General features: G+C 35.0%; 1 protein-coding gene and 1 long non-coding RNA gene across 8 annotated transcripts in view; one reads left to right on the top strand and one right to left on the bottom strand.

Moving 5' to 3' along the window:
* Positions 1–3,948: 3,948 nt before the first annotated feature.
* On the bottom strand, positions 3,949–8,828 carry LOC110424775 (ADP-ribosylation factor GTPase-activating protein AGD5-like). 7 transcript variants are annotated; one of them, XM_021439458.1, is made up of 11 exons: positions 8,573–8,828; positions 7,609–7,667; positions 7,358–7,448; positions 7,163–7,217; positions 6,965–7,055; positions 6,620–6,848; positions 5,834–6,098; positions 5,505–5,671; positions 5,017–5,238; positions 4,875–4,933; positions 3,949–4,368 (listed from the first exon to the last, which is right to left on the bottom strand). In XM_021439458.1, exons 1-11 carry the CDS (start codon positions 8,621–8,623, stop codon positions 4,209–4,211), a joined length of 1,449 nt encoding a protein of 482 aa, XP_021295133.1. In that variant the 5' UTR covers positions 8,624–8,828; the 3' UTR covers positions 3,949–4,208. The 7 variants fall into 7 exon arrangements, with proteins under 7 accessions (XP_021295133.1, XP_021295132.1, XP_021295131.1 ...); XM_021439457.1 differs by having other exon boundaries at positions 6,620–6,869; XM_021439456.1 differs by adding an exon at positions 8,074–8,165 and having other exon boundaries at positions 5,505–6,098; positions 6,620–6,869.
* A 1,418-nt stretch (positions 8,829–10,246) lies between these two features.
* Positions 10,247–11,852, top strand: part of LOC149526674 (uncharacterized) — a 2,097-nt gene continuing 491 nt past the window's right edge. Inside the window, exon 1 of the long non-coding RNA XR_016351761.1 lies at positions 10,247–11,244. This is a non-coding gene — a long non-coding RNA (uncharacterized LOC149526674). The remainder of the gene's footprint in view (positions 11,245–11,852) is intronic.

The following is an 11,852-nucleotide window of genomic DNA, read 5'->3' on the forward strand; positions in this document are numbered from 1 at the left end:
GGCTTTTTATGAGTACGTTGCTTTGGTCTTTAAAAATATTTGCTCAAACTTTTGTGTTAACGTCCGTGCTAGGCTCACATGTCGATTTACATTTTCTAAGATTTAGATGCAAATATCTGACTTATATATACTTTTTTCGTCTCATTTTTTTTAATATGAGTTTGTAAGTCTTGTGTATTATGAGATAAAGACAGAGATATGGCTAAGTGGTCTTCACTATCTCGAACCATCATTTTTGAGTCCCACCCTTAAAATTGAGTGCTTTTTCTTCCTTGCACTAAGCCAAGATATTAAAACCGACAATGACAATTAACAAAGACTTTGAAGGTAGGACATAGGCCATGTTTATCGGTGATCAAAATTTATATTATATGCTCACAATCAATATATATCAAGGCAGCATGATGAGGCCCCATAATGATCAATAACATCAATATGGAACTTAGAATTGAGACATGGTGCGTTTCTCTTTCTGCCCTGCTTGGTCGAATGGGGGTTAAACAGTTCGGTTGAGCCCGATATTTTCCAAGTACATGTCAAATAATGTCCAAGAACAATAAAGTGTGAACCACCATTGTCTTTGTTTATAGCAAGAACATTAAATTAATTAGATTTCAACCCTTTAATTATTCCATTTTCGTGACATTTCATCCATAATTTTGTTTGTTGGCGACAAAACACCTGTCGCAATTTAAATGCATGAATTTCGAAGTCTAACTATATATATTATAATTCTTAATCAATTGAGAATTATTTTTATAAAACAATTATTATTCGTGAATCTAAAATCGAATCTGACCCTATAATTAAAGTTTTCTGCTATATCATAAATTTAAGAATAAACCCTATGCAGAGTAGCGAAATGATGTGACCCCATCATATCACAAGGAAATTTGCTTTCCTTTAATTACTAAAAATGAAAAGAATTTTCACTCAAAAGATCTACGTGGGCAAGTCTTATTGGTCAAGATATTAAGGTCAACCATAAAAATATTACAGACGAAATTGCATGTGCCCCTACGTATGCTTATCTTTCATGCAAATATGACTACATATGTAGCTAGTAATTTCATATAATATCGTCTTAACCAAGCTAAAGAAACTTTTACCTTTCCGCCAAAGATCAAAGCTATGAGATTGGAGACCTTTTGTTGGCCGTGTTTCGTGCCATCCGTTTGCATGCAATTTGCAGTTTAAGGATAAGACATGGAACCTTGCTGATTAAGACATTCAGTATCGGTCGTTTTTCAGATGTAACATTTGTCATGTTCTTTCTAGATTAATGCTGTGCTAAGCTCAGAAATTAACGGTCCAAAAAGGATTAAGTAAAGATTAATGAATCTGAAAAGGGCAGAAAAAAACCGATTGCTTTCGGCCTAAACGCGTGTCGGAGAAGGAGACAAATTGTCGGTCCACTTGATATTCCTAGCGTTTTAGGATTAAGACTGCAGGGAACAGATAGAGTTGACTCCATTAATCAAGGTCTAGAGAAGAAGAAAGCGCAGGGTAGTTGTATTAATAATAAAAAAAAATTCCTTTTCAAGCGAAAGGGTATGGGAGATTTGGATTAGATCATTCTGGATGTTACTGTAGAAGGATTTTTTGGCTATGTATTTTTGTGGAAAAACAAGGCTGCAAATTGGTATGTGTACGCATCAGAGATGATACCAGTAGCAAAATGGATACTTGGAAGTTGGAACATATTCCTTTGGCTCTTTCTACCTCAATTATATGAGAGACCCAGTACTATTTTTTACTTGGAGCAATATTTATTTGGTTGATTATCATTGGTTAAAAGAGCATAAGGAGCTTCTGGCATGACGTTAGTGATGGTTTATGTTCTTGTCTTCTTGTGAGTTAGGCCCTCCTCTCCAAAGGATTGCAGGCTATTCTATTGGAGTTTTCCCATCACTTTCCTGTTGGTTTTGAGAATCTCTCTCTCTCTCGTGACTTGGGCCATTTCTTGGTTAAAAGAGGAATCAACGCAGTTCTCCGACTAAACAGCTCTAATCACTCCATTAATGGTGGTTAGATATGTTCCTTCCTTGTTTATTATTAATTGACCAGCTCTATCGACATTCTACAAATTAAAGGAAAAGGTAATTAAGTTCATTTTATATTAATGTTGCCCACTGTCATGGCAAACTTCAGCTCTAAGCTAGCATCATAAATTAAGTATTATATTTATTGCAAGAAAAAAAAAATGAAAATGAAAGTTTACAACGGTAAACATGCATATTAAATTGTCTACAGTTGGGTTGGCAAGATAATGTTAAGGATAATGCAGTATATGTCCCACAGATGACCACGACTAACGCCTGGGAAGTTAATGTTTCTTCAATTGATTCCATGTTAGCTTGTTTGTTCCAAAAAGTGCAATAAAGAAGAGAAAGAAAAAGAATTGCAGATGAATCGAAAGGTTGTTGTGGGACAGTGCAGTTGATCAGACAGAGACGGTTTGGATGAATTCCCCCAAATGGAAGAAACATCCTGGAAATTACATCTCAGAACGATAAGGTTGTAGTCTTAATTGTTGATAGCCGTTTTCACCAAGTAATCAGACAAAAACGTTTTAACCGTTCAAGTTCTGGACGGTGGTGGGAGTAGATAAGTCAACAAAATTGGAGAATCCTGACTGGTTGGTTCAAGTAGAGACAGTTCGCCATAGAATGTTTTTTTATTCCCCTGGTGATGACAATTGGTGCGATGACAGGCTCCTCTTACGGTCAAGAACAAGAAATATGGGAGATGGGGTGGAAGAAGATGAGGCACTTTTCAAGTCTACAGTCCAAGTCCGTTACTGATCTGGGGCACCGTCCTTTTGTTGGATGGCTGACAGATTTCATCCCCTCATTGGAACATGGCTGCCTTAGGTTGTTGTTTTATCTTTAATATGATTCTTACTAGGTTTCCAGGGATTAGTTATTCTTTTCTCAGAAAGCTGTCTCTGCTTAAAGAGCAGATCAAGTTTTACTTCATGTTCATATTAGGTTGCCTAAATGGTCATTTGTTTGGAAAATAAAGCCCTGGATCGGTAGCTATACGTCCATTTATTGCACCCTTTGCGTGCATCTTGTAAATGGTTACGACTTAGGAATTGAAAAAAGAATAAAAAAATCGAAGGATTTAATTGATTTATCTCATAAAGCTAGTCAAAGTCAAGGCAAAAAGATAACTTAATTGCTGACAAGTAGGGAAATTGTTAGATCAACACCTGTTCTTTAACTTACATATATGTATGTATGAACACTTGACTTCCATATCATAACATGAAATCTCATTCCCATCTCTCTGATCAATCTGAGATTTGGGTTTTACAAATGTTGAAGATGGAATTAAAGAGGAAATTTGAAAAAAATCGAAAACAAAAAAAAAAAGAAATGAGAATGAAGCTTTGATCACCAATTTCTTGACTATAGAAGGGCTCAAGGGGACAAATGGCACCGTCAAGATTCCATGAGTTAGCCCAGAACACTTGTTCAATTTTTTAATTTTGTGCATGACAGGTAAACGTCTCATTCAGTCAGTTAACCAAACTAATTAATTTGAGTCTCTTAACTGTAGTTTCCTGAACTCAGCAAAAGATTTGACATTGCACACCATGGTGGTCCTTTCGAGCTTGTTATTTTAGCTAATTGCTGCAGGAACACGAAATCTAAGATTTAGAAGTTACACTTGCACTCAAACTAAATGATAAAGAATCTGGTTGACTAGTTGCTTGCTTGCATCTTTAATTTGATTATAACCTGCCGAAGAATCAATATGCATATATGAAAAGATTGCTTCAATCCCCTTTCATTAATCAAACAAGTCCACTGGTGAAAACTAGAGCCTTCCTTGTGTTGTGAAAAGCCAACCATTGGCATCTCACTACACAATATACTACAACATTGTTAAAAGTCATGACTTAGGGGGGAGGTAGGGAGAGAGAGAAGAGGAGAAGAGAAATTACAGGTCAATATCTTCATTGCTTCTTCAATAAGATAAGAACAATCAGCCTTTATTACATCAGCACACTGCTTATAAAATGGATTATTATAAAAATGAAACCAGTATCCAATAAATCTAAATGAATAAATCCTTCGCCACCTGAGGAGAAGGGCAGACAAATCTTATGGAGAATGCACAGAAAATAAAATATATACTCCCCTTTGATTATGTGTAATGCAAAGAAAAACCATCTGTTCAACCATGGTTCTGCCAATGAGTTACCGCTTTGTAAACATCCCTTGCGTTAACGACGAGAAATCATAATCTTTTCCCCATTGAGATGGGGTCATTGATGGAACTGGAGATGCTGAGATAGGCCTACCTCCAATGCTTTTCATGCCAATGGTTGGTGGAACTCCTGGCCCCGGTGTGTGCAAGCTGCAAGAGCAACCAAATTAGTGACAAGTGCCTCAAGAATGGGGCATGTGATAAGTTGGATTACATGGAACATGTTTAGTTGTTAATTTGGAAAAAGTGCTCGTGAAACAAAGTCATTGTGTTTATGCCTGTGTCTGCTTGTATTAAGCTAATCAGAAATTGAGTTCACATAGAACTCTCCATACTAGGATCAATGAAGGTCAAAAACAGTGCATTAAAATTTCACTGGTAATCAAATACCAAGGAATGATCCCAGTTAACCTCATTTCCATGCTTATACCGAATTAACAGAAAAAAAAAAATTTGGTGTGCTGTGATTGAACCTTGATAAACTATGAATCTGGTGATAGGACTTAAGTTTCTTTTTACTAAAAGGACCAGTTTAATTTGCTTTTAGATTCATACAATTCCTAAAAACTAAAGTCCATAAGACCGATCAACTACTTAAAGATTTAGAAATAAGCAACTTTTTTAGATGGTCAAGCTGAAATAATTTGTGTATGCACCTGGAAGTTGGGAAATTAACTGAATTTCCTGCCGAGTACATCTGTTGGTTGCTTCCCACCTGTACAGGAAGACAATAACATTATGAGATAGGATGAATGCAATCTAGAAAAAAAAAATGGTGTAAGCATGTTGCAAGCAAACCAGCATATGCTTCTGTAGACCAGCGACTGGCATCACCACTCTAGGAACTTGATGCCCAATGCTTCCAGAATTTGGAGCAGGAAAATGCATGCCGTGATGTGCATTTACAGGAAAGGCTTGGGATCCACCATTAGGCTTCGCAGCAGTAGCCATGAAGGACTGTTGTTGGGAAAGCATAGCAAGTTGTTTTTGATGGGTAGAAGATGAAGACACCATACTTGACTGTACAAAATTCATCACTAAATGGTAAAACGGAACTTGGAGAAAATTTACAACAATTAAGCTTAAGAACAATTAAACAAATATCAATGGGTGAAACCAAACTTCATGTTTGTGTTACTCATATCAAAGAAAAAATAATTTAAATTTAAACAGTAAAAATCTACTTTCAAACTTTCTTGAATGCAGTAGTGACTTGACATTGTATTGACTACAAATTCCAGGATGATCAACATAACTTCAATGCCAAGAAAATGAAGATTTCATACCGAATACTGAATATCAGGTTTAGCGTCTTCCTGTGGTTTCTCTGGAAAAGTTTGTTTTACTGTTGCTGAATCTCTAAATAGATCCTCAATTCCATTTTTATGTTGCACCTTGGTTTGACTTACGATTGATGAATCACTAGCCACCCTGGAGGATTTTGCTTCAGCAGCTGCAAAATTGATAGGTTGAAGGTTAAAAGTGATTACCAAATTTACATTACTATATTTAACAACCCTCAGCAAGAAACTAAAGAAGTGATCAGATAGAGAAAAGGGCATTAAAAGTAGTAATAGTAGTTGTCTTGAAAGGATTATTATGGCAGGAAACATACATGACAAACCAGCCCAGAAATTATGATGAGCAGAAGTCTTTGAGCCATTTTCTCTAGAATCCCCCATGGAGAGCAGATTGAAAAGTTCAGTGGCATAATCTGTTTTGGGTGCTGCTGCTGATGAAGTAGTCTTAACATCCTGCTTTATTGATTCAGCATTTGAGACTGATGGAGTTGGATTAACCTCCTGATTTGGAGATTCAGCAATTGAGACTGATGGCTCAGAATTCTGTAGAGGTTCTTGTGGTCTTGTATCAGGTGTAACCTGTAGATCAAGTACACATTTCATTTCTGAGTCACATACATGTAATAATGAAAAATACTACTTTTAAAAATGTTTATTATTGGTTATAAGTTTGAAATTTGTATTCATCCATGTTTTCTAGCACCTCCAAACATTTTAGCATTTCACAAGAGATCCTACCATGTTAGTTATGTTTTTGAAAAGGTTCCACTCCTCAACTAAACAAGAAAGGCATTTTTATTTTATCAGTTACGTTTTTGAAAAGTTCCCATTCCCATCTAAGCAACATAGTCTCATAAAACAAAAATTAATAACACGCATTGACATTGAATCAAAGAATATTGCTTTTAATTTTCAACATTTCAATGCACGCTAAAGGAAAAGAAAAGAAAAAGCAAACCATACATGTTCTGTTATTGGAATGTATGAATTTCCTCTGTTTGATAGGCAGCAAAGTTAACCGCAGCAAAAATTCTTATTGCACCAATAGGAAATGAATTTACTAAAAATCAGTGTGCAAGACCAAACAAAGACTACACTACCTTCTGAGGAACATTAACATGCGCTTGAGAGCAACTTTTAGGAGTAGGAATGCTGTTATTCGCAATAGATGGGTGAATAACTTTCTTCTCTTCTGAAACATGATTTACATTATTCATGTACTTATAACCACCACTTCTAGGTTGTCTATAAAGTGATTCCTTCTCTTCACTCACACTAGAAGGTAATTTTGGCTTTCGACCCCTGGGAATCCATCTCTTTTCTTCATACCTAATGAAGAAAATAAGCATCCTTAAGCAGAATTTTAGGTAAGAAAACGACTTCTGACAAAGCAATAGAAGTAAATCAAGCATAAAATTAAATGGGTAGTTTTTATGAAGTTGTACTTTGCACGAATGAAATTCTCAATTCCAACTCTGTAATAATTGGGAGGCAACTCCGCTTCCCAGTAATTATTTGATTTCTCATTGCCCATGGCTGCAAGAAAGAAGAAAAGAGGGCTACTATCAGCACCTGATTTCGATCTGAGATGGTCAAAAGAATCTAGTATAAACACAAGTCAAAGAAATAACTGTGTGACTTACATTGAATAAAAGAAACCTGCTCTGGAAGCCATGTATCTAAAGTAGCAGACCTCACCTGCATGAGATCCAAAACAATCTCCAAAAATATGTTAACAAGAAAATTAAAGTATAATAGCAAAATATAAATCAATGAAACTATTTTCAGGAGTAAGGGACAAGAGAAGCAAACTAATAATGAAACAACATAAACAAAACCTTTGATATGTGTACTCCAAGACTTCTGTGAATCCCTGAACATTGCATGCAAATGAATATTCCTAGATTTACACTAGCCCAACGTGGTCCCCTGCATAGCAGACAGGCCATTACAACTCAAAGTCCCAGTCCTTTACGGTGAATCAGAAATCTTGATTAAAAATTTTCTCTTATTCCCAATCATACTTTTTGAGGACTCAGAATTTTCTGCCAATAAATTAATAGTAGCAATATTGTTACCAGATACCTACTTGCTTTTGCAGTCTGCGCACTCTCTATTCTCAGGTAACTTAAGAAGGCCCTCCAATATCTGCAGAAGATGGCACCAGATGAATCACATTGTTATTACTTAATACTACTATAACATACAAAACGCTTTTAGTCTGGTTTCAATTCATCACATTCAAGGAAACCCTGTGATGAAAAAGATGAAGTGATTGACTCAATTTGATTTTTTGTGTGATACCATTGGCCATTCGCCATTGACCGTTAAAGAAAGTTTTACTTAAATTAAAATGAACCAAGTTATTTAAGATGAATAAAATGTTCACAAATTCGACCATACATGGCCTAAGACATTCAAAACTACCGGAACATATATAGAAACAACATTGCAATTTGCAGCATCTAAGATATTGGACAACTGTTTATTGCAGTATGCGTAGAAGACCCATATTGGTACACTAGCTTCCTAAAGCTATAACAAAATATATTACCGTGGGCCTTGGCGTCGGACACCTTAGGCTCACCAACCACAATTGACAGCTTAAATATGAAGAGCAGTGCAACTCGCTCTATTGAAAAACAACTGGAAATCATATAAGACAAATAGTTTAATTATGTAGGGTAACCACTGTTTTTAAAGTACTCCAAATTGGCCAATTAAGCTTAGGATTAATTAAATAAGCAAAGCTATGGAAGCCCAAATTGGTTGATAACACAACTTAATCCAGGACAAAAGCTATCCCAAAATTACAAAAAGTTCAAAATTTTCAAAACAACAAACAAATATTGAAATCAGATTCTTCTCTATGGCCTTGCTTTAGAGAGTTTATTAACATAAGGATAAAGAAAACAATCAAAGCTTGCAACCATTCAGTTTAGTTTCATCTACCATATCAAAATTCAGACTTTACCAATAAGAAAAAAGGAGTCTTGAGCAAAAGAAAACGCTTAAGCTTAAATGGGTAATAGACAATGATACGAAGAGAAAACCTTTCTGTGTTTAGCGTTAAGTTGTTTAGAAACGTTAGCCTTCTCGTTCATGATGCAAACTACGTCTCCTTTTGCTCGAAAGCTCTCTTTTTTTTCTCTGTTAGACAAGCTTTATTCCTTTTGTCTGCAAAATCTTTATTCGAATCACAGAGAGACGGCAATGAGAAAGAAAGAAGCAAGGCAGAAAGGAGAAGTTAGAGAGGAAATGAGAAATGGCAAAAGTGGGTGTCTTTTGTTTTGCTTTTGGTTTGCTTGACTTTCTTCCCTCTTTTACTCTTTGGTTTGTTCTCTTTGGTTGGAGGCTGGCGTGTACACAGCCGTCAAAGTGGGGCACCCTTTTTTGGTTTCCTCAATAGTCTGAAGCCTTTTCTTCTTTGGCGCCCTTTCCGTCCTGTTTTCTGTTTGGTTGCCTAGAAACCGATGAGGTCAAGAAAACGAGATTCTCTCTTGAAAATAGAAACATCTCATTTCTGTTTTTGGCTTTCAGCTTTGCTGCAATTAGTACTAAAAACGGTTAACTCAAAACTCCAAACACGAAATCTAATTTTCATTTACGTTTTGGAAAAACATAACAAGGAACTAATTTGTTTTAAGGTATAGGTGATATTAGATGTTAATTTTATATATTTATATTAATAATGTATAAATTCAAATAATGTGATATTCTATATTAATTCTTATATATTTAAATTGATAATATATAAATTCAAATTAAGCATAGACGATATTTTAAGTTAAATTTTATACCTTCACCTTAATAATATATAAATTCAAATTAAGTATATGTGATATTTTATATTAATTTTTATACTTTTGCATTGATAATATATAAATTTAAATTAAACATACATGGCATTTTACATTAATTTTTATAAATTTAAGTTAATAAACAGAAAGAGAAGTTGGAGAGTGTGATTTCGTCGAATCTATCGTTTTAAGATCAGATTCAATCATGGGATAAACAGTCAATTAGAGATAGAATAAAATTTTTTTATATAAAAAAATAATTAAAATATTTTAAATATTTCAAATTCATCTATTAACATCGTTTATACGTTTGAAGTAGATTGTCAATTTCAAAATTGATATATTCTTATGAAATTTTGATTAAAATTTATTGTTAGAATATTTTATTTATAAAATTAATTTAGATGGGATGAAGATTGAGTTGAACGGGACAAGAGAGATTGGATTGAATTGAAAGCTTTTTTTTTTTGTATTTTGTTGATGTCTATTTTTTGTATTTTGTATTTTTAATTTTTTTGTGCATTTGATTTTTTGTATTTTGTACGTCCGGACAAACTACTACACCTGAGTAAAAGACATTGATATCCGTAGACAGGTGTCATGTCTGCACCTGTAACTACACTGAGCATAAAGACATTTATATCTCTTAACAGGTGTCATGACCACACCGGTTTAGATTTATTCCGGGTTGACTCGGTCCAAATAGAATACAATAAAGAATGACTCGTGCGTAACACACGGGCCTATTTGCACTCCCCCTCTTTGCCTCAACGCTAAACTCTTTGCTTCAATATCTATTCTCTTTCCTTTTCTCTCTGCCCTCCACGTGGTTAACTTTGGAAGGCCCATTGGGCCGTCCCTTTTTAATTATGTTATACATACGCCGTTTTGACGCGGTATAAAGGCAAACTCAAAATCAAACTCAACCAGCAATCTAGGGAGGAAAAAGCAGAAGTACTGAGATAGGGATAATGGAGAGGCAGCGAAATGAGTTGATACGACGGCAGCGGAACGTGGTGAGGAGACCTTTGTTGACAGAGCTTCCGAAGCTATCCTCACTGAATAGCAACAGAAAATCGACCGGTTATACGCAAACCGCCGTCGATCTCAAGTGCAATACTTGTCACTATATCATCCCTCGAGGCACCAACATGCCCTTTAGGCATTATTGGAGAGCCTATATCCCCGTACTTATATATTTGTCCTTTCATCCATGGTGTTATTATTATGAATTTGGGATTTTAGATAAATGTTCAACTAATGATTAGTTGATGACGTTTAAGGTTGCCCTGATCCATGTTTTAAGCGTCACATGAACTGCACCAATTGTTCTGCTTGAATTGTAATTGATTTTGTGGATGGAAAGTACATAGTTGTTATGGGTGCAACTCAGGTACCAAATCTGGTGAATCGCATTGCATTCACTCTTTGTGTTCATGTTGTTTCAGATCATGTGTATTGGTGAATATTTTCGTAGCCATTTTTACCTTATATATATATATATATATTGCAAGAAGATGATTCTGAAGCGATCTGTGTCACTCAGGCACATCTCAGTAATTTCTATAAAATTAGGTCTGTTTGTGTGACTGAGAATTTCCTTTATATTTCTTTATTCATAGAAATAAACTGGATCTTATATTGAAACTGAACCTTCTAAAATCTCTTTTAGCAATTGGTTTCAACTATCCTATTTGCCTTTATATATATAAATATATTATGCAGTAGGATGATTTTGAAGCAATATGAGTCCCTCGGGGATACCTCAGTCAGTTCTACCAATCAAGATCTGTGTAGGATGATTCTGAAGCAATTTGAGTCTCTGGGGGATACATTAGTCAGTTCTAACTATCAAGATCTGTGTAGGATGATTCTGAAGAAGTTTGAGTCCCTCGGGGATACCTCAGTCAATTCTACCAATCCAGGTCTGTTTGTGTGATTGAGAATTTCATTTATATTTTTTTGTTGATAGAAATAAACGGGATCTTATTTTGAAACTGAATATTCTAAAATTTTTTTTAGCATTTGATTTCAACTATCCCATTTACCTTCTAACATATTGTTCAAATTATTGTGTGTACTGTTTATGTGTGTGCATTTTGCATGAGAAAAAGTCATTTTGCAGGAGAAAAAGTTTGGCCTTTAAGCACACTACTCAGACATATAGGCTACAACTGTGTTAAATCTCCCGCTTTAGATGGTGTGCAGATCCAACAGAGTATATATATTGTCAGCTAATTTTCCCTGGTTTTCTAAACTTTTAGTAATTTTGTTCGAGGTTATTTATCTGAAAAGAAACTAGATATAAAGATCCAATTGCTAAATATGCTGGAGAGAATCTTTCATTAGCAAGTTTCAGTGAAGTGTTTTTTTTGCTCAATCAAAGGATGTCATTTTATTTAATAGCATAAAATGGATAACACGATCAAGGTCACAGCAATAACGCCTCAGACCATGATCCACAGATGAGTTGTGTGCCTGCCAATGGTTATAAAATTTTCCAGAATCATATATCAGTTGTATTGTACATGCA

The sequence above is a fragment of the Theobroma umbraticum genome, unplaced genomic scaffold (genome assembly GCF_002168275.2).
Source record: "Theobroma umbraticum cultivar Fairchild unplaced genomic scaffold, ASM216827v3 scaffold_204.0, whole genome shotgun sequence".
NCBI lineage: Eukaryota > Viridiplantae > Streptophyta > Magnoliopsida > Malvales > Malvaceae > Theobroma > Theobroma umbraticum.

Coding starts and splice junctions, on each gene's coding strand:
- LOC110424775 (XM_021439454.1), bottom strand. CDS start 8,623: ATGAACGAGAAGGCTAACGTTTCTAAACAACTTAACGCTAAACACAGA. Junction 7,449..7,608: donor TGCGCAGACTGCAAAAGCAA/GTAGGTATCTGG, acceptor TCTGCTATGCAG/GGGACCACGTTGGGCTAGTG. Junction 6,099..6,619: donor ATGTTAATGTTCCTCAGAAG/GTAGTGTAGTCT, acceptor CTTGATCTACAG/GTTACACCTGATACAAGACC.